A 23,071-nucleotide genomic window follows, 5' to 3' on the forward strand; every position below is an offset into this window, starting at 1 on the left:
ACCGAAAGCGACACAAATTGCGCGGCGCCCCCGGCAATGCCAGTTGCGGTTTCCATTTCATGGTCAATTTGATCACCATGAACATTCAATTTTTCTAGGAGGCGCTCGGTACAGATGCACGTGCCGCATCCAGGATCTAGAAAGGCATTAGTAATCACTACAGCATTCGAATCGGGGGACGTGATTTTTACTGGAACGACAGATAACCGCACAGGTTTCTTATTCATAGTTGCCGATGCCAACATGGCATTTACATCGACAACTTCGGTAGGCCTATTACGGCAATTTGTGACATGCCTTGTCACATTTTGAAATGCTCCGTGAAGGAGGCTATGATGCGGTGAGCCGCAATTATCGATATGACATCGATAACTCGATCCGCAACTATGGTGATCGTGACCGTAGCTCAAACAATTGGTGCAGAGCGATTTTTCTTCCACGTATGCGTTGCGATCGGTCGGGGTCTTCTCTCTGAAAGCGTCACATCTGTAGAGAGGGTGAGCGCCGTTACAGAGTAGGCAAGGAGGCAGCTTTTGGTGAGAAGTACTGCGTCTTTGGACGTTGTGGTCGGGATAGTGTATCGATGCGGCATGCACTTTCACTCTAGTCTTTGGCGAAATGTATCTTGAATTCGGCAGGCTATAGACGAATTGTGCGGTTGGAGTTCTTGCGGTGTCGGCTGCGCGTTGTACGAAGTCGACGAAATCTTCAAACGTTACGTTGGAGCCTTTCATTTTTTCTTCGTGTTGGCCCAGGAACCGTTGTAGGAAGTATTTAGGGTAGCGACCCATTATCTCGTGAAGAACTCCCAGCGCATTGACTTGCGCCATTGCTTTGCATTGGGCGAGGACGTGTCTGGCAGACCGTAACTGGTCGGAGGCATCTATCAGTGATTGTCTATTATTAGGGTCGACTGGGTCCCCATTTCCTAATTGTTCAATGAATGCGTTGGTAACATAGGAATTGCGCCCATAGTTATCATGCAGGATTTTGCGTGCATGTGTATACGCCTGCTTGTCATGACGACCAGCGCGGCAGCCTGCGAGAGCTGCCTTGGCAGGGCCAGTACAGTATAGAATGAGCTTATTCAACTTAATTCTATCAGGATGAATTTCACTAGGATCTACACCTTGGGGTTCGAAGGCGCTATCAAACTCGTTGATGAACCGGTGATAGTCTAGAGGGTCTCCGTTGAAAGAGGAGACTGAGATCGTTTGAAGGTCGAAACCACGTTTGATGGAGCCTAATATATTGTTCCACGGGTTATTATGGTTATCACTATGGCGTGTACCCGAACTATAACCCGAAACTGGCATTGAAGGACCTAAATTTTCTGATGTTTGCTGGCTATACTCGACAGGAATATGGCCACCGCTGTGTACAACAGGCGGGAAGTCATTTAGAGGCCGCGGGGCGAGCCCGGCATTAGTTATAATCGGGTTACCAAAATTATATGACTGTGAGTAGCTAGAATCAATGGGGATACGGCTGCTGGCATTGTGGGCCGCATCCGAAAAACCAGTCTGCACGGGAGGCGAAACTACCCCGTCCATGGGCATTGCCGGCCCAGTAGGGATGCGCTTATAGGCAGCTTGAGTGTATGGGGTTTGACTAAAATCACGAGCCTGGCCACGAGACCGAGCTTCCAGGCAGCTGTCGGTCGCCGGGTTGCTATAATTATATAAGCGGGCCGAACTTGGTTCAAATTTTATATGACTTGCCGGTGCGGCCGACTGTCTCGTAGTCATCACAGGGTGAGTCACCGCCGGCCCATTAATGGGCCCCTGAGCAACACTGTTAAGTGTCACAGGTGCAGGCGTGTTCAGAGTCACAAAACTTTTCCCAAGGGTAGAAGGCATGTATAAAGGATCTGTACTCACTGCGCTGTTTACTGGGGCAACAGGCTCGACATACTGCGTCGCGACAGAACCACTACAGGACGATTTGGCGTTGATGATTTTCAATCTCTTAGTGGCTTCGAGGAGCTGTCGCTCGGTTGCGAGTTTCGATTCTTCACATCTAGCTTCAAGTTCGGCTTGTTTTTCCTCAGCTTCAAGTTCAAGTTTGGCTTGTTTTTCCTCGGCTTCAAGTTCAAGTTTGGCTTGTTTTTCCTCAGCTTCAAGTTCAAGTTTGGCTCGTTTGGCCTCAGCTTCGGCACGCTTCGCCTCGGCTTTTAATTTCGATTGTTCTTCTGCTGCTCTTATTCTTAGTCTTTCAATTTCACACTCGGCGCGAATGCGTTCCACTGAGGCGTGAGTTCTTACGGAACTGGCGGTCTTGCCAAATCGACGGCTCGACGTTGCATCCTTTCTGAAATGCTGTCGGATGTCTCCGAGGTCAACACTTGCTGCAGAATTTGTGCTTTCGTCTCTGAATTCCTTGTAAGCATTATTTACTCGGCGTTGGCCGTTTGCAATCCTTAAATTCAGTTCCCTTATCGTGCGGATACTCGAATGACCCGGTTCGTGCCTTTGGAGGGTTTGCTCCAATTCATTCAAATCATCGTAGAGTTGAATGCATAGATCGTCTAGCGCAGTGGTTCTCAACCGCCGGTCCGCGGACCGGTGCCGGTCCGCGACAACATTCCTGCCGGTCCGCGAGGAATATTACAATTTTATACTTTAATTTCAAGATGCAATGTTGAAGGCTTGTCCTTTGATAAAATAAATAAAACATCTAATTTTAAACTGAATCAAAACTTCGTGAGGTAACATTAGGGCTTGAAACATGTTCGATTTGACTTAAAGTACAATACGTTTCATTTGACGACATGCGAGCGACAAATACAGAACAGATACGAGCTCACTCATCGCTAAGCAGCGCAGTTTGATCATTGGATTTCGATTCATTTATTTTGTGCAGGACCGTAACTGGGGCACCCTAAACCGCCCAATTGGAGAGGGGCCGAGCTTGAAAACGGCCCCAAATTATTTCACAAATGAATATAAATCATAGCGTTTTATTTGAAACTTTTCCCAACATTTTTCAATTTCTTTTCGGGCTTTGCACGATTTAGTGTCCCTAAATGTCTTGCTTATTAGGTGCCCTTCTCCGAGAAATACGCATGATTTATAGGCATTTCGGAGTCAGTCATTGCCGCACCACGACGTATCCACACATAATGAAGTTTAGGTTAACATATGGGACTCCAAAATTTAGGCCTAAAATTCGACCGCGAGAAAAGCGCTTCAGTCGTGAATGATCGAAAATTGTCGCCATTGTCGCGATAAGCTACGTAAACTATCTGCTTACGCTCAGTAGAATGGATGTGATCACAAGTACAGGTGAAAACATCAACCCAAGTGTAGGGTCTTGGGGCGAAGCCCCCGGAAGTTTGGATTATCGCCCTGTGGGGGCCCCAAGACCAGCGTTTTTTGGGGTGGGCTGACGAAGTGCTTTTTGGGCCCGGATTTGTGAATGGCCGGTATAGCTGCTGTAATGTGTTTTCTTGCGACACGCACTGTAGTCGCAGTTGCCGGAGTAGCCTGAGTCTGATGGCAGTGGGCAATGAGCAAGGTAGCACGACAAGGTGCTTGGTTCGACTCCGATACGCTTCTATTCTTGATATTGTCGGTCGGTATTGAGTTGGCATGGCCGTTTAAACCCACGACCTTTGTCGCGAAAGAATGTAAACGACTCTCAGCGGTAGCACGTTTACCTGGACAAGGCAATTTTACCTCGACTTGGCAGACTCACTACCATAAAATCACATAGATGCCATCATGAATATTATTAAATACGATCAAAACCCTCTAAATGTCACTCTCTAGCATCATATAATTGCCAAAAACGGTTGCATACTTCACATTTTGGCTTCATTTTAATTTTGACAGTTCACCGGTCCGCCAGACATTCTTTGAAATTTTACCGGTCCGCGAGGCGAAAAAGGTTGAGAACCACTGGTCTAGCGCACCTTTAGACTTGATGATGAGTGGGTGCGAAGACGCGCTGTTGATTGCAGTGTAGAAAGCGCGGTCTGCTGTCTCGAAAGCAGCGCTGGATTCCTGCATGACTTTGTCAACGTGCTGCTTGTTGAATGCTTCTCGATCGGCTGCTTGCCGTGTTGAAACCATCTTGACGTCAGTCAGTGCTTCATTTTTTAACTATGTCCTGAGGGACGAGTTTCAGCTCCTTGACCGAGCTGGACGAGAGTTTCTGGCTGATAGTATTTATGACTGACTTCCGATATCCTTAACTAGCTTGCCAATCCAGAGACAGTGTCTTTCCGGTACTTTGTATTGACGAACAGTGAGCACGGATCAACTAACCCAACTTAATAACAAGACGTTAAAAAATACTTGCAATACTGCAAAATAAAAACACATTACGTCAATGCCCGACCAAACGAGGAGCAGCTCATGACCCTGCTAACTACACGGCCGTCGAAAGAAAAGGAGTGAAACGTGGTCTGCCGTCCGATGAGGCGAGTCGAGCGTGACCATTGTGACGAAAGAATAGCATTAAAGAACCACCGTGACAGCAGTAATGGCCGACGCCGAAGTCTCCATTTCCATAAATTGTGCGTATTTTTGTTTGGGGACGGCCTACCCCCAAATCCAGATAGGATAATATGAAATCGCCAGCGCGAAATTTTTTTGAAAAAGTTTGATGAATTTCTAAAAAATTACTCTATAATTTATGTTAATTCACGAAATATTTTTAGGCCCCATTCGAGTTCGGCCCCCAATTGGGGGTTTCGGGTGCAGCAGTTATGGTCCTGACTCCAATATAGCCATTTTAACGCGCCATCGTCCCCTTCGTCCGTTTTTGCCCCCCCTATCGCCCCCTTCGATATTTTCGCCCCCCCCCCTAGACCGCTAAATCGACCCCTGGGGGGCGATGTCGCCCACGTTGGGAACCACTGAAATAAATGATGCAAAAAGTGAAATTATGAAAATATATAATTATCAATTGCGGTTTATCGACTCAGGCGACATGTGTCACATGTCGAATTCATATTCAAATGCTACATGTACGGTCTCGGTATGCTTCAAAAACATGATGAAACTATCGAATGTGACTAATGTATGTAATGGTTATAGTGGCGAAGCAGATATTATATAGACCGACGATAGGACCGGCAAAATCTCGTGTATTTATGGGTCGCATATTGTTTGAAGCACGTTTCCGATTGAAACATGGTATTATTCGAAGCCGCCACGGTTACTCCACCAAATCTCCAATGAGAGGTAAAGAGAGAGAATTTATTTTTCGTTGCAAAAATGGAACAAAAAAAGACACAAATTTTGATTGGATGCAGTTCATGAACCGCATACCTTTTCTTAACATGTTTACATAGCGTCCTTTATTTAGGCTGCTAACCCCAGTCCCAGTGTGCTAACCACATTGGACAGTAGAATCTCGCTTCTGCTGGTTGGAATCACTGAGCAAAGTGAGCATGGACATTGGAATGTGAGGTTAGGAGAATCTCAAATAACCGTGACGATAGCCGGATGACGTAAGTTGACGAGAACAGCCCAGACGAGGAAACCCGACTGACAACAAGAAGTGTTTGCCAGCGAACAGGATTGTCAAGCTATTTTATGGTGTTTTTTTTGGTTTATGGGTGCCGCAGGAAGATTAGGAAATTAAATTGAAGGAATGTTTGTAACTAACGTTTTATGCAGACGTCTAAATAACATCAAGAGGAAGCCAAGTATCTAAGTGGTAAGCGACACCATGCCTAAACAAATCGTCCACCGCTGTTCCCCTGCCGATTGCCGAAGTGCCCATGATACAGTACACATTATCATCCGTCATTTTGTGATTATTCTGGAAGAACTGCGACTTGGTAGGAAGCCATTGTAGCCTGTTATATAACGATATCTCTTGTACATGTACAGAACCAGAGCAAACACAAGGTCTGTCACATTACCATGCCAATTTATATTGCAATTATTATAAGGATAAGGGACAAGGGTGTTGTATTTCGGTAGTAGCAAGATCCTTATTTTAATGTGATATCTTTCACATCATAGAGCAGTGACTCCCAGCCGTGCCTCAAAGCTAGCCTGCTTGCGGCTTTCATTGACCCCTAAAGGCCCCACAAAATAATAGCTGATTTGTTGTGTCTTTATATATATAGTTTTCGTCAAATTATAGGCTATAAAACGGAACAGATATCGGTTACGTCTGAGCCACTCAGCAAGGTCAATTCTAATAACCCGGGAGCGGGTAATCATTTCCGCAGAGCAGACTAGCATCAAACGCATGCGTACGAACCGAATACCTGTCAAATAACGATGATCGACATTTGTAACTTTTCTAGATTTTAGATACGTATCTAATTTGTAGTAATGATGTGCATTTGCAGTTTGTTTCATTGAATAGCACTCAACGCTCTGTGTCTAATATAGAATCTATACAAGTCAATGCGCATGCTTTAAAATGTATGTTATAGGTGTACCAGAGTATTTCCATATGACTCCATCCGTATTCTGAAGTTTGAAATGCGGCCTGACGCCAAAACAGGTTTGGGACCATAGTTATAGAGTGCTTGTTTGACTTCAAGATATTCCCACAGGCCACAGCCACATCAGTAATAGCTCACTTTTATTGAATTGACTAATTAGCTACCTTGCTTTTGCACTTCTACCGGTTCACGCCTCAAACAAATTTATGTCGAGAAACAGGAGTTGTTACTATCCAAAGTTTATCATCCCAAGAGTCAGTTCTATATCTTGCACCCTAAACCAGCCTGAAAACATATTTATGTGTGTCCTGGCTGCTCAATTGCTTTATGTGCCTGAGTCAAAACTATTATACATAGATACTTGGAGACTGCTAATACTGTTTGTACTTGACTTGCTTCTGGTTTTTCTAGAATATTTTTATAACATTTAGTTAGTTCTTTCCGCCTGTCAGGAGATGAAGCCACACAAGCCTTGACGGAAAATATTTCATCTCCGAAATCAATTGAATGGTTTCAATTGCATGGCAATAACATTCTGCGGATTGCCACTGCGTGCACATCCTGATCTGACAGCAACATTGCTGCCATGGATCACTCAAACATGCAAAACAAATCAAACCAGGATATTTCTATTCGCTGGCGTATTCTTCATCGTATTTATTAGTGTATTTGCATTCTTTCATTCGTCCTCTCAAATTTACAATGCTCCAATCACGAACGATAATTCCGTATTTCGGAATCGGAAATCTTTGGATTTCTTGTATTACGATAAATCCGCTCAGCAGATGCTGGATTACAGTGATCCAATACTGGTTGATGTACCGCTAGACCCTACTGGGGCGGCCCTTCCACTCAAAGTCATTGACACTTCACAAACTGTGGATTTATCATACGGAGTTGTAATCGATTGTGGAAGCAGTGGCTCGAGAGCTTTTATATATTCCTGGAAACGTCACTCCGGTAATGCCAAGGACCTTCTACAGATTAAGCAAGTTGTGAAAAATAACAAGCCTGTCGTGATGAAAATCACCCCTGGGATATCAACATATTCAAGCTCTCCCAACAGCGTGAATTCATACTTGAGGCCATTACTGAAATTCATCAAGGATTCGATACCGCCTGCAAAGCATAAAGATACACAGCTGTATGTGCTATGTACTGCCGGTATGCGTATGCTGACTAAAAAACACCAAGGACTGATTTTGGACAAAGTTGAATCTACCATTCATCGATACACAGATTTTCAGTTCTCAAATTCACATGTCGAAGTGATCAGTGGACTCACCGAAGGTTTGTACTTTTGGTTAGCAGTGAACTATATGTACGGCAACTTGCAACAATACCATCACCCGGTTCAGAACAATGGAATAGACCGCTCGCCTACGTTCGGCGTCTTAGATATGGGGGGTGGTTCCCTCCAAATTGCGTATGAGGTGGAAGGGGAAATGCGTGAATTATACCCAAAACATGTGCTGGAAATTGACGTAGGCTGCACAGATAAGAGTCACGGTCATGCTTACAACGTTTTCCTCGACACATTCCTGCATAAAGGTGGAAACGCCGCGAGAGATATGTACGAGAAAGACCTGATTTCGAATTCCACTGAAAAATTGTCGAGTCATAGTAGGAATGTCTCTAACCGCATTCACGATCCTTGCTTGCCAAAAGATTTTACGCAAACAATCACGCCGCGAAGCAAGTATGAAGATTTTACAGTTATCGGCACAGGAGATTTCCATTTATGCAAGCAAAAACTGGTCAATTATTTAGAAAAATCTGATTGCAAAGACTATAATGCTGGTGCCAAGAATTGCATACTAAACAGTAGGTTAGCACCTCGTATCGATTTTAATAAGACTAAATTTATTGGGATGTCCGAATTCTTTTATAGTATGGACGATATATTGCACATGGGTGGCATATATGATAAACACCACTTTGAAGCCAAGGCCAGTGAATTTTGCAAAACTCCATGGAATATATCTTATCAAAAGTATGTAAATGGGGTATACCACGCTGACAAAAAACGAATGACGCTACAATGTTTCAAATCAGCTTGGGTATCGACTGTTTTGCATCAAGGCCTTAATTTTCCCGATCATTACAAGGGCTTGAGCTCTGTCCAGCACATAAATGGAAGCGAGGTGCATTGGTCTTGGGGGGCTATATTGTACAAAACTAGATTCCTCCCGTTATTGGAAATACAGCGACAAAGCAATCAGATTTACCATCCTTTCAAATCCAGTTATTACCCGGCAGCTCTACTTGCGCACTCGGGAGTGCTGATTTTCATGTGCATAACAATTGTTCTGTTCTATCTCCTGTTGTCACTTATCAAATTCTGTGTACATTCACGCGGTATCAAGCGTCAAACCCTGAAACGGGTCGGTTCCTCTTTTGCTCATTTTGTGAACGAGGAGGTTTGACATGCAGCGACGCATACTTTCTGCTAGTACGTGTGAGTGTTTATTCTTTTCTTTCGCACCTTAATTTATTATAGTACCGTTTTTAGTTGATTGAAAATTGGTGTATCGCTGTGCAATATAGCTTGAAAAGGTACAGCTCTGTGCTGGTAGATTTCTAGCGACTTGATATGTTGGATGGGTTGAGGAGATGTGATGTATTTCATCTTTATGACGGCCATCGAGATTCTAAAAATGCCCCTTTTCCATACCTATCTCGTAATAGTCTTTTTTTTCTATCCATAAAGCGAGTTGTTATTGTATAACACCACTGCTACTCTGCTACAGGTAAACATTGCAGATGTCTTGGTTTTGTATATGCCGTCTACTAATATATCTGTAGTCCCACACAGTTGCTAGTAATTTTTTCGCAATCCTTCCCTCTCCTTGAAAGTTATAATTTAATACTTTATTATACTCTGTGTGCTGTGTGGAATTCCTTGGCATTTTTTCATATGCCTAGAATAAATATAAAGTTAATTTTGGGAATGAGATGGTTGGTAATATCCGGCAGGGGCGTATTCAGGGGGGGTAATCGGTGTCCGGTACTCCCCGTTTCCAAGCTCGATTATCCCCATTCCTAAATCTATTTCCATTGATCCATTATTTCTTATTCTACTAAATCGATAATCCCCGTATTGCCGCGCAGCATCATCACGCCAGCGATCACGCAGTGCGGTGATGATTTATTCTCGTATTGTTCTCTCGTCTACGGAAGCCCGAAAAGCGCATCGTCACATGGCTCTCTCGCCTCATCTGAATGCTATTATAATTATCTAGTTACAACTTACAATAACACTCGCTGCACACTGCTGCTGCACACTGGCTCTCGCAACACGACAAAACGAGAGAATCGCGCATGTCAGTGACAAAACCATGCACGCCGAGTCGCCAGACTATACGCAACAAAGCGTCGGCGAGCGGGCTGCGCAACTCGCCGACAAAGTTGAAAAATTCCAACTTTGTCGCGAGTTGCGGGTTCAGTCGCACTAGAAAATAAGAGCGCGCTGGTATTTCGACGGTGCTGTTGCAATCCTTTCTAATCGTTCAACTTCCTAATTTAACATACTCATGTACCAGATGCATAATTTATCTTGGTATTGACTCAGGGCGCTGTATGATATCCAACAAGCCCAGAAAAAGAATGATTCAACCTCAAGTTGATAACTTAAAGATGGATGAACGAAATGAAGATATATTTGATAATTAAATTACTTAATGTTCACAATACAAGATGAATAACAGAGAACATGACCGCTAGCCCGCCAATGCCACTGACATGCTTGACATTACAAAAACGGAAGTACCGGTAGGCCGAGAAGAGTAGGCCTATATATTATAAAGATATCTGATTGATGGACTATGTCAGGGCGTTTCAACGATTAGACTCCTTCTTGTTTATATTCTTTGTATCTTGGGTACTGTATATTGTGCATCTGCGTCTTGAGCTGAAATAATATAATGAGTTTTCGATTTTGAGAATATCTTAGTGGCATTATGGTGTATTCCTTATCAAAATCCAGAGCATCAGCAAAATGCTGTCAGTACACATAGAAGACACATATGTGTAGGAAGTATCTTGATGTGTTCTTCAATAGTAATAACTAGGGCTTTTTTTTTTTTTGACATGTCAAAATTTGTCAAAATTTTGTCAAAATTGTAGCGTTCGGTCAAAATTGTTCATTGAGTCAAAAATTTTTGACGTCTGCATTTCTTTTGTATCGTAGATTTTGCACTGTCGGTGAACGTATCATTTGATATTTCACAGCTTTTACCCTACTTTACAGGCCTACCGTGGTAAACGGCTAATTTTCTGCTCATTGTGAATCATAAACGGTCAAATAAAACAAATAGTAGACATGGTATTATGGTCAACGTACCGCAATATCCTAACTGAAGAAAAACTTCTTGGTCATTGCATCGTTCTTATATTGAGAAGTGCATGATAAAAAATTGTGATGTAGACATCATTGTCAGAATGAAGCAACACGGTGTGTCACCAGCAGTGTACACACAACTTGAGCGTTGTCAGTCAAAAACTGCTGCTGTTGAACGTCCTTGGCAAGTTTCTTAGTAAGGACATGCACTTTCTACCCAAGAATGTAGGGAAGTATCTCTCGTTGTACTACATTTCCCACCATAATACGTATTGTAACCACTGGAATTCTTCATATGGGCAGATTTCGTTAAAATATTGTTTATTTCATGTAAAAAGTTGACTGTTTCTCAGCCAAAAACGTTATTTCAGGGCAAACTACTTCGTTAGGACAGCCAGTTCAAACCAGAAATGAAGATAAGTGGTACAATTTTAACATCATGTGGGAAAACACCTAATTTGCATACGTTAGGTCAAAATTTGGTCAAAATTCAGTTTGTTTAGGTCAAAAAAAGTCAAAATTTCAATTTTTTAGGTCAAAATCTTCTTTTTTTTAGGTCAAAAAAAAACGCCCTAGTAATAACCAAGAACCTATACTGTTACGAAATCATTAAGCTGGTACAGAACAGATAGGCCTACGTTACGAGTGTACGACTCGGTGTCCCAGTGTGCAGCAAAACGCAACTACCGCGATCGTGAGCGCGACACGCTGTTTTAGTCGTGTCGCAAAGCCAGTGTGCAGACGCCATGAAATTTCGATGCCGCGCGAGTTGGTTTTCGTGTTTAACTATAGATAACTAACCTACGTAGGTTAGGTTAGTTATCTATAGTTTAACAGTTTATTATCAACAAATGTTTAGAACGGAAGTGCTGTCAGTTAGCGAGTCCCTGATCGCTAGCGAACAATTAAATTCGCCGATGATTATCAACGCGTATTACGTAACCTCGGCGACGATTTGCGCAAGGCAAAATGTCCGAGTTGGAATCTGTTCTATAATGGCACCGGTTTCAGGTTGTTCAAACCTTTCTCGTCTTTTACAACTCGAGCCTTGACAGTTGACACACATCTTCTGATGGTTTTGTTTAGATCAGGCCGTGTTATTTTTGGCATTTCAGGAGCCAGATGCCAAAACTGCCAAAAATAAAAATTTGAAAATGCCAAAAATAACCAATTTTTGGCATATGCCAAAAATAACACGGCCTGCCAAATAGCGTATTTCGTTCATGGTGTTGTGTTAACAGGACCGCGTTACAAGCGAGAAGAGCGTTTGTGAAAGGCATGTTTCTTAATTTGGGTCCAACCCACCCATTAGGGGTGAAAGCATGGTGTCCTAAATGGTGTGGGCACAGCGAGATTGAACGGCTGACTGCATTTGGTTTACGTCATACTTTCCATTTGTCCAAAGGCAAGTTTACGACCATTTTTGACCGGCTTGTCGAGCGTAAATTTGATAAAACGGGTATCAATGAGAAGCTGCCGCAGTACTGATTATTAAAATATAAATTATATTCTGCTCATGGAACTGGAACCCCCAAAATCAACCACGATTTTTGCATTGTGATCGAGGTGAACATTGTGACGCAACAAACTGTCTGGCTATTTCTGAGCTGAATAGTCTCGTTTTTCCAGACAGTCTTGTTGCGTCAATGTTCTTAAACAAGCTAACCTTCCCAGGACTCTTCCATGCGAGTTGGTAATATTGAAGCCACCTGAAGTGACAAAAGTCCTCCGAAAATATATCGGCAGACTGATGGAGAAATGATAGTCGGGCAACTAAATAGAATGTGTTGAGAGACAACACAGGAAACTCCTAGAAAAGGATCGGGAAGAAAATTCTTTCCGCGATGAAATCGATGGCACTGGCGAAGTGATCTCTTTTCATGATGCATGGAAGGCGGTTCGGCCCTCCAAAGATTTTGAAGCTCTGAAAACCTTTTGTGGATGAATGGCAACATTCTTTCCCTAAATGGCTACTGTTGAAGCAGATATTTCTCAGATTCGCTGGGCGAGAAATGAATTCAGAAGAAACTTAGCTGACCTGAGTTTGGAAGCACTGTTACAGTGCAAACGATTTAAGTCTATTCAACAGCTATAATAATCAGTTGTTGAGCGTGTTTGTTAGGCTTTTCTTTCTTTTTTTTGCTTATTGGCACCTATTCTGGTGGATACTACACATTTTGTGGTTTCGTTTGATATTATTAACCTATGAAATCGTTAGGTTTTTTCTTCTTCTTATTGTTTGTTGGCACTGATTATACGTGGATGCTGCACATTTTGTGGTGTCTTTTGACAAACTAGCCTAAATAAAGCGTTTTTGTGAATAATTCAAGGCTGAAACTATCTATTTAGAGGATGATGCCAAAACTGCCAAAAATAAAAATCGAAAAATGCCAAAAATAAGTTATTTTTGGCAGTTTTGGCATATGCCAAAAATAACACGGCCTGGTTTAGATATTAGTGGAATTCACTTACGCATGCACGGCGCACGCACAATCGCACATGTCTGCGGACATACGATGTCATTCAGTTCAGCAACGTCACTCTTTAATTACAATCGCTAATCAGCAAACGGTTGTCACCAAGCCATCGAGAGATTGGAGCCAACGCATACTAGGCTCGAGACGCGACAGTTGGCCATGGCCAGCGATGATATCTTTCGTACCAGGCCTGTTGCAGATGCGATTGTGTAGGCAAGCGATAATATCGTGTGCGCCAATGCAGATGCGATAGTGCAGGCAGCGATGGTACAGTTCGCACCGGGCCACGGCCTACTGCTGATGTGATTGTTCAAGCGAGTGAAACCAGGCTTGTTGTAGACGCGTCCCAGACAAGCGTCCCAAGCGATGATTGCCGAGCGCACGGCAATCAATGACATAATTTCGCGATCATCTCAGCGGAAGATTGCGTCGCGTTACATTGTGCTGTGCACAGACGAATCTCGCTAATTGGCCGCAAACGCATTTAGGAATGCATTTGGATTGCGAGCCTAAGCCTGCGGCGGGCCACTGTTATTCACGTGACGCAATCACACAAGCTCAAGCGTTAATTGGTCTTTACCATCTCCACACACCAAAAATACTACACTATTAATATGTGGCATATCACACGCAATTTGCTCTAAATCTGCTCTAAATCCTAAAAAAGAGGACAAAATCTCAAAAAAGAGGACAAAAGGGCGTCCTCCGAGGACACTTTCAAAAAAGTCAAAAAAGAGGACGTATGGTAAGCCTATACTACACCATCTTGACAGACAGTAGATATCATATTGATTTAGAACAAAATTAATCCAGACCATGTGCAAAAACAGGCTGAACAGTTGACACAAACGAAAACAGACTATAATTCATTTGTGTATCTTTACTGTCGAGTGTTCGTAGAATCGTAGTTGAGCGCGAATGGAGAGGTCTCCCGCTGTGCTGTAATATGATCTGCGCGCACTGTCATGATAACATCCTCGCTTTGGTAATTAAGGTCAAGATACCTGACTGTCTCTCTTTCCGATGTTATCTTCACTTACAGGTTATAATGTTATGTTTAGTTGTACTTAGTTTTGTATATGCGAATGAAGAAGTCACAAACATGATTAAGATTATCTGACCATGGTAATATCTGTATTTGTGCATACATTTATCCTGATCAATCGGTTAGAACTAGGAATACCCTCTCCTTTTAAAAACACCCCCCTTTTCTGAAGGTACCCCCCCGTTTTTTTTGCTAGATACGCCCAGGGTTGTAACCAAGTCACAAGGCTCCGAGTCACAAGTCAATATCAGTTTTATAGTTTTGACTCGAGTCAAGTCTAGTCATTTTCAATTCACCACCGAGTCAAGTCCGAGTCCAAAAAGTCACCGAGCAGAGGTTCGAGTCCGAGTCATGGTATTGTGACTCGAGTCGAGTCCAAGTCATTATGTTGACTTCCTAGTTTACAGTTAAAGGCTTGTTAAATCCACTTTTTATGACTCTGTTTGGTGATATCGAATGGTTCGCATTTATAATATACTAATTTTCGTCAATTTTAGCAGTTTCTGGACGTGTTTTCAAGTACCAGTACCAATTGACGAAATCCCAATAGTGTGATTACTGTACTATTCCTCGAAATTACAATGAAACGTCGGTCTTGGCCGTCTGAATCTCGAGTCATATGACTTGGTTCGAGTCATGCACAATGACTCGAGTCCAAGTCGAGTCAATACACAAATTGATTCGAGTCGAGTCGAGTCATTTCCGTATTTTGAGAAAATGACTCGAGTCAAGTCGAGTCATCTGAAAAACGTGACTCGAGTCGAGTCATGACTCGAGTCATTACAACCCTGGATACGCCCCTGATATCCGGATATTGTTGCAAATAAAAAGACAGGTTTCGCAACTTTGAGTTTTGTGTCACTTGCGATTAAGCTAGAATGTTGCCTGGCATATCACAGTTTTGCACTGATGTGGGAAATAGGGTACCTGAGTGATTCGATTGTGAACGAGTATTAGGCGTCGAATATAGATGCTCAACCTTGTGCAGGATATTTTTAGATATAGATTTTGACATTTGAGACGGAAACCGTATCCAGATTGGGCCAGGATTCCATTTTCTTGAAGAGGATTAGATCCGGATCCCGAAAAACCATGATCCGTAGGCCTCTCTACCAAAAATGTCATTCTCGCTAACATGCATGGGTCTATAATAACAATCAATAATTGTCAGATTATATTTTCATCTGCTCAAGGCACACACGGTAAGTGTACCAGGGACGGGCAACATACGGCCCGTGACGTGATTTTGAGCGGCACGCAGAGAGTTTCCGGTCGTACATGATAATGTGGCCGCGGCCACAGTTTGCCGTAATCCCCCACCACTTGCTTCTTACGTCAAAGGATAGTGACTGTAGGTTATTATTTAGCGTGCGTGTGTGATTAGAGCGCGAGAGTGGAGATTACGCGTAAGTTCGTCAACACGAAAAGGCTTGCATTACCGGCATTTACGCATGTACTCAGCCGTAATGAATTGGTTTCTTGAAAATTTGGATAAAATTTACATTACATACGATTAAGCCTTGTATAGGTGGATAATGTAACAGTAAGGCGGTGTCGTGCTGGAGCAGTAGGTAGCTGAACGACTTGCTGGTAGCTTGCTGTCTCGAAGAGAGTTGGACAAAGAAAAGAAGAACAACCGGTCTTGATCGGGAAGAAACTGCTGCGCTGAGTGGGAGATGATGCCGCGGCTCGAGTTCCTGCGTCCGCATACGACGAATAGAAAGTGACTTGGCAAAAATGTCAATAATATCCATCGATATCATTTCATTTTTTTGTCAGAACTACTTCGAATTTCAGCAGTAAGCGAAGTGCCGTAGTGCTGAATTCAAGGTACAGTCGGAGTAATATTGCAGCATTCGTTTGTAATACAACTCTCGAACTAATTTTAGTGCAATATCCGACAATGAACAGTCAGATGCGGGATGTTCAATTCAATCCGATGGCTTCCCAGGTTCGTAGTTTTCAAGCTCAATAAAAATTAATTTGACGCGTCATATTTACTACCCTATACCTATAGCTAACCCAGAATATACAACATTGGATTTATCGGCACTGGGTCCTGATCAGAATGACGAGTTTCTGCTAGAGGATACAGCTGAACCACCACTCGCTGCTCCTGAGCCGTCAACCAAGAAGCGCAAGACAACTGATGACCAAGATTTGACACAAATTTTGGGAGCAATAAATATTCTAAGTGAGTCTTCCAAGTTCCAACTTATGCGTGCTCTATTCATCAGTGAGTAGGCTACTTCTATCTTTTCAGACTACTCAAGTAGTGCTATTTGTCACATATTTTCATTACTTATCCAACCGGACTACTTCAACTTCTACTTGAATAGCAACATTAACTACTTTTACCACATCGGTAAGTGCTCATCAAATCAAATGTTTCATTTTCCAGATCGTCCGCAACAATGTGAGCAGAATAGTGCTGCGATGGTCTTTTTACGGGGCTTGGCCAGCCCTCTATCCTCTTTGAGCCCTCAAAGGCAGATGAAATTTAAAGTTCAAGTATGGAAGCTCATGGAGGGGGATATTGAAGCGAACGACTAGACACGTGTCTCAATTAACTCTGAATAAATCTTGTGAAACTAAGAAAACAGTGTATTCGTAAATGTCAGGAACATGCAAGGCAATAATAAATTATAGTAAAAAACAACTGTAAGACTGAACAGCAACATAACACAAAACACGTGTTGCTCTCCTACATCAGAAGTCCCATCAAGTTCTAAAGACATGATCTGACTGCCAAGGCACAGATCCTTCACTACCCACGAAGTAATCAGCATAGGCAGCGCGAACTCTGGCTGCTTCAGAACTGTATGGTCTCCCCACTATCCGGAGCCTAGTTAAGTCTGTAGCGAGGTATGCTGATTCTTCATTGTCTGTAGGTTCAGGCATACCAATTTTCTCATCGCATAAAAAATTATGAAGGACTGTGCTTGCTTTGACGAACGTGTCGACATGTTCAGGTGCTGCATCAATGCGTCCATACAGTACTTTAAATCGAGCAACCAATATGCCAAACGCCATTTCAACGACTCGACGCGCATGAGAAAGTCTGTAATTGAAAATCCTTTTCTTATCATCCAGATTAGAGCTGGAATATGGATGGAGTAGATTCCGCTTTAAAGGGAACGCCTTGTCCCCAATAAACACTGGTGGAACGGATTCAGTCTGACCAGCTAGAACTTTATCTGAAGGCAAGTCCAACTCTTCATTAAAAAGCATTTTGCCAAATGTAGATGATTGTAAGATCCGAGAATCAGGACACTTTCCGAACCCACCAACATCTACCACAACAAATTTACAGTTCGCATCGGCTACGCCAAGAAGTACGACACTGTAAGTTTTTTTGTAATTGAAATACATGGAGCCTGAATTTTTTGGTGCACGGATTTGGATGTGTTTTCCATCTACTGCTCCTAGGCAGCTAGGCAGCTGGGAAATTGACATTTTCTTTCAAATTCCTTGGCAATCTTCGCCCATGATTCTTTTGCTGGCGATGGCATCACAATTGGCTGCAGAGCATCCCAAATGGCTTTGCAGGTTTCAGGAACAATTTTTGACAAAACTGTCTTGCTCATTCTATACCTTGTTGCAAGATTTGTATAGGATCCTCCGTGAGCTAGAAAGCTGTAAAATATAATTCAAATTCGAGGACTTGACATTTCAAAGCGCGACAAAAAAACGTGTTCACACGGCCATGATATGCAACAAGTAATGGAAAGGGATGAGCAAAATCGAATCACAGCCAATACAAATCAGTCTAAGACAGGTCGGTTCCCAGTAAGAACTGTCATTGGAAGTTAGCAATGAAAAGCGCAACAACAACAATGAGGTCATCCCGTTGATTCGATTCATACATGATGAAAAATCATTAAATTTAGGACAGTAGCCTACTAACGAACCTCAGTATCTCTTAAGCTAATCTGCAAGCTTTCAAGAAAACACTCAGTCATAATAACAAAAATCTTGGCCTCTTGTCAAGTTACTCTGGTTCAAAATTAGTGATTCAATTTACCCACTCCCACGACAATTTAAAGAGAATCTTCCATCCATTCCCAAAATAGAATTTCAATGATCACATCAATAATCAATATACTTACTGCAGGGTTACTGCCAGGCGCTCTTCGGCACTGATAGGCTTCCTCATGTTTGTTGTAATCTTGGTTATAGATTCTTTGACATGATCAAGGAGTTTATAGAATGTTTCAGCTGGCATTCTAAAATATGTCCGGTACTTTTCCGGTCGGTGCAATCTCAAGTCCGGCACTAATATATGATATTCACCTGTAAATCAAAAAGAGAATATGTATATCAAGGTATTAATTCAAAATATGTTGTTACTACGCAATAGAAAGATACACTGGTCAACACGTTTTTTGTGTAAGATTTTACAGGAAATTGGCCACCAACGCTAATTTATTATACAAATTAATGCACATATATAGGTTGTGGGCAATATTTTACATATTTTTCTAATATTATTTGTAGGGCCATTTTTATATGACCTTAAAAAATCAATTGTATGACTTTATTTAATGAAAAATATGACTTTATGTGAAAATAGTGTATTTTTACAAGTAACCAACGTCACTCATGGAACTGCATGACGAGTAAAACAAACACAACATAGCAGTAATACGCATCCATTTTTATTTTAAGCCACTATTGTAGTACAGTTCCATGTTTTGTGGAATGTTGGAGTCTTTAAAGTGACAATTGGGACGTAAAATGACTTTAGTAAGGAAAATGAGCGCTCCACAGACGCTGATGTGGGTTGACACTTCTGCAGTTTTGCATACAGCGCTGGTGAAATGTCTTGCCTTTGTAGCTCCATAATTTGTTTCACATCGTTTTTGTCCACTCGCTTCTTAACCATTTCAAAACGGCCGGCCTCGAGTCCAAATTTCAATGCATTTGGAAAAATGTTCATAAAATCCGAACCACGAGACTTGAACCGACACCCAATATATCGCTGTAATCGTGAAACAGCCGCCTAACCAAAGCGAGAGAGAAACAGGTGATGCCCCTATACCAAGAAGTGTTCTCAACTTTTTGAAAATAAAAGAGAATTTGCTTCTTGAATTTGCGACTACGTCATACATAGACGTGCTCGGGATAGAATCATCGCCTGACTGATTTCACAGCAATATCAGGATTCCAAAATGACCTGAGTGAGGTTCTTACGATAATACAATCGACTGTAACGACCGCTGATATACCGATGGCTCAGTTGGCTGTAGCGCGATTGATGCCAGGCGTCTCGCATTCATCGCACATACACGCGGGGCGCCGCGTGTTATTGTAGTATCGACGGCGTTCAATGATTCATTTCACAGTGCCGATATATCGCTTTGTACGAGTTACTAAGTACTAGATAGTGCTTTGTCGAAACACACCTTGCTCTTGTACAACAACTAGAACTGAATATATAGTGGTTGGATTGACAGGTAGTCATACCTGCAATATAAAATACAGTGTTTCACTGATATTTTACTGGGCATTTGAAAAAAGATTAGGTCATATTACGCAAGCCTTTCATCGACAATGGTGATGTAATCAATCGCTTTGAGACAAGGGCTGTCTATTGAACCAATAGGCATCCTGAAAACCCAGCTCTCACGACATGCGCATCGCAGCAATCAGTTTCGAAGTGCACAACTCGACCGCTGACTCTACACACCTATTTTATTCGCTAATTTGACAATGGACATTGGACATTCAGCCATATTTTGCCTTTGTTCTCTACCATGGGCCAGATCTGAAACATTTTCACCAGAAGTGAAGCCATTTACGGACATAACTTTGCTGTCATATCGATTGCGCATTGGAGATCTTGTAGCTGTATTAGTATGAAAAGCAGCAATCGATATGCCTAATCTGCAACAGCGAATCTGCGCTAATCACAACAGCAAATATATTACCGCGTGTTATTGTTTGGGTAATAACATAGTATCGCGGACGTTCAAATGATTCATTTCACAACGTCGGTATATGTAATCGCTTGTCCATCCTTTGTACGAGTTAGTGCCATGTGTTGAAACTAACATTGCTGTTGTACAACACGCGCATCGCAGCAATCAGTTTCGAGGTGCGTTCGTGACCGCAGACTCTACATACCTCGATCCGCTAAATTGAAAATCGACATTCAACCATATTTTTGTAAAAGAATTTATTGCATGGCGCAATATATCATGAAATAATGCACCACGTGTGTAATGCAATAGCAAATCGAAATAATAACAAACCAGATCCAACTCCAACAAACGGAAAAGACATATGTCACGGGTACAATTATGGCTTCACTGGCAGACACTGCAATGAAAACATGTCAAATGTTTTGGCATAGTTACACCGACATTTATTACCTCTCTCAGCCGAACAGCGCAATAGTGAGACTAACGTCTAGTATATCAGGTAGGCTATGCAATATGCATATCGGCATATGTAGCAATGACATGTCGAGTCGCGTGACACAATATATGAAATAATGCATCACACGTGTAATACAACAGCAAATCGAAATAATAACAAGCCAGCACATCTAGCACCAACACATGGAAAAACGTAAGAAACCATTATAGCATTGGCAACTGAAGGTATTGCAATTATATTCGTTGCCCACACTGCAATGATAATAGGTCAACTGCTTTGACAGAGTTACGCCGAATTTTCGTGCCTCTCTCGTGAATCATGGACGAATAAAATACTTTGAATCAAGAAAGTGCATTGATTAGATGGAACCGGGATTTGATGCCTGGCTTTGCTGGTCGTCAAATTTTCATAAATGACCTGCGCGTTGTGGACGGAAATCTCGAGCAGACACGAAAATACCTTTCAATACCAGAATCGCGACCGGAGCTTTGATGTTCGCTACTACGGGAAAGACGTGAAACATTTCCACCAGAAGTGAAGCCATTTACGGACATAAATTTGCTGTCATATCAATAGCGGAGATCTTGTAGCTCGCTGAAGAACATCATGGCAGTATTGGTGTATTAGTATGAATAGCAAAAATATTCAATATGCGTAATCTTCAACAGCAACAGAAAATACATTGCTAAAACCCGCGCATGTTATTTCGTAACATATTTTTACTTCCAGTTCGAAGAATCTTCTGTGCGACTAATTTTTGATTATAAGTATTCCAATACATGGGCATGGGCAATGGGCATAACCAACACATGTTAGGAGAAAAGATCTGCAAATGAATTTGATGTCTCGGAGATGCGCTGATTTAGGTCACGGGCGCTGGTTTATCTCACGCGCGCACATCCACGCGAACGTCGTGGCGAATTGTATTTTGCGCAAAACGTTTTTATGTATTCAATCTGCATTTTGAACAGGCTATTCGATAGTATAAGATGTTATTTATGGCTCGACGTATGCGTATTGATATTGGCTATCCATCTGTAATAGTTGTAATTGTCTACGACCAGAACAACCCAGGAAATTTTGTATTAAGTAAAGCGTGTTCGTGAAAATACGCTCAGTTATCATTAATGAGTATGCCGTTTCGATCGGGTGTAATTCTGAAATCAAGGGCATTTAGATACGCATTAGCCTCTCTGATGGTGTACGTACAACTTTCCATTTCCATCAAGTTTGAAGTATTGTTGTAGTGGAGGCATATTTCGGTGACCAATTCTTCAATTATTTATTATCGTGGTGCCCATCGTAAATACTATTTTATTCATATCCAGATGTATTTGTATATAACTAGACTAAGATAGAGCTTTTTAGCCTGCCTACCCACTGACTGAACTTCAAATGACGTCCTACTTCTAACTTCTGTGCACAGAAGTAAAACAGATTGTGTAGCAACACAATGCAATGTGTGACCTCATAGGTCTGTGACTGCCAGGTCTGTGACAATCCTGATGGGAGGTAAAAAAATAACAGCATGTAACAAAGTGATTAAAAACAATTGGCCCAGCCGAAGATGCATCATCATTTATATAACTTGCCCTAAATTTTCGAAAACACTCCCTCCATCAACTCTACTGGTGAATCAGATCACATGTGTTGAGAAAGGATAAATATTTGATCAGTAATATGTAGAACTACAAATATTAATGACAAAATTCATCAGCAGCGAATCTGAAAATTTTTTCACGCTTTGCGCGACTGTCGACACTCGACAATCCCATTGGCATGACCGCTGACCACTCGGCATTTCGGTGCGTAGAGTAAGCCTACGTCATTATAGAGATTAGTGCTGAGTGTATACCGGAAATATACATGTACAGTTTAACATGGGTATATGGCGTTCCGCTAGTTTATTATGACTACGCCGTGGAATGCGGCCGTATAAGCTACATGAGCAGTCGCAATGCGGCTGTGAATGGCACTAAATTAAGGTTGGCCACCCCTGACATAGATTCTCTGCTTACACTGAGTAGAAGGAATGTGCTCACAAGTACAGGTAAAAACAGCCACCCAACTGTGGGGTCTGGGGGCGAAGCCTCCGGAAGATTTGCTCATCTCCCTGTGGCGGCCCAAGACCAACGTTTTTTTTTGGAGTGGGCGGACGAAGTGCTTTTTCGGCCCGGATTTGCGGATGGCCGGTATAGCTGCTGTAAGGTGTCTTAGTGCAGCGCATTTTATTCGTAGTTGCCAGAGTAGCCTGCGTCTGGTGATAGTGAGCAATGAGCAAGGTAGCACGAAAAGGTGCTTGGTTCGACTCCGAAACGCGTCTTCTCTCGATATTATCAAAGGGAAGAATATTGTTCGAGTTGGCGTGGTCGGTTAAACCAACGACCTTCGCCGCGAAAGACTGTAAACGACTCTCG

The 23,071-nt window shown here is 42.3% G+C and overlaps 3 protein-coding genes and 1 long non-coding RNA gene across 4 annotated transcripts in view; 3 read left to right on the forward strand and 1 right to left on the reverse strand.

Annotated features, from left to right (window-relative positions):
* The window catches only part of LOC145452182 (uncharacterized), a 377,577-nt gene that overhangs the window by 322,919 nt on the left and 31,587 nt on the right, over positions 1-23,071 (forward strand). The gene's annotated exons all lie outside the window — the stretch shown is intronic.
* The window catches only part of LOC145452180 (tyrosine-protein kinase transmembrane receptor ROR2-like), a 262,709-nt gene that overhangs the window by 107,674 nt on the left and 131,964 nt on the right, over positions 1-23,071 (reverse strand). The window lies entirely within an intron of this gene.
* On the forward strand, positions 6,407-8,971 carry LOC145452313 (ectonucleoside triphosphate diphosphohydrolase 7-like). Its single transcript, XM_080330520.1, has one exon. The coding sequence runs from the start codon at positions 6,934-6,936 to the stop codon at positions 8,836-8,838; it is 1,905 nt and encodes a 634-aa protein (XP_080186646.1). The 5' UTR covers positions 6,407-6,933; the 3' UTR covers positions 8,839-8,971.
* On the forward strand, positions 15,903-16,443 carry LOC145452108 (uncharacterized). The gene is made up of 3 exons (XR_013919201.1): positions 15,903-15,996; positions 16,053-16,103; positions 16,163-16,443. It is a non-coding gene; the product is annotated as an uncharacterized LOC145452108 (long non-coding RNA).

Source organism: Botryllus schlosseri, chromosome 12, assembly GCF_051294905.1.
Source record: "Botryllus schlosseri isolate E-star chromosome 12, Bs_hap1, whole genome shotgun sequence".
Classification (NCBI taxonomy): domain Eukaryota; kingdom Metazoa; phylum Chordata; class Ascidiacea; order Stolidobranchia; family Styelidae; genus Botryllus; species Botryllus schlosseri.

Coding starts and splice junctions, on each gene's coding strand:
- LOC145452313 (XM_080330520.1), top strand. CDS start 6,934: ATGGCAATAACATTCTGCGGATTGCCACTGCGTGCACATCCTGATCTG.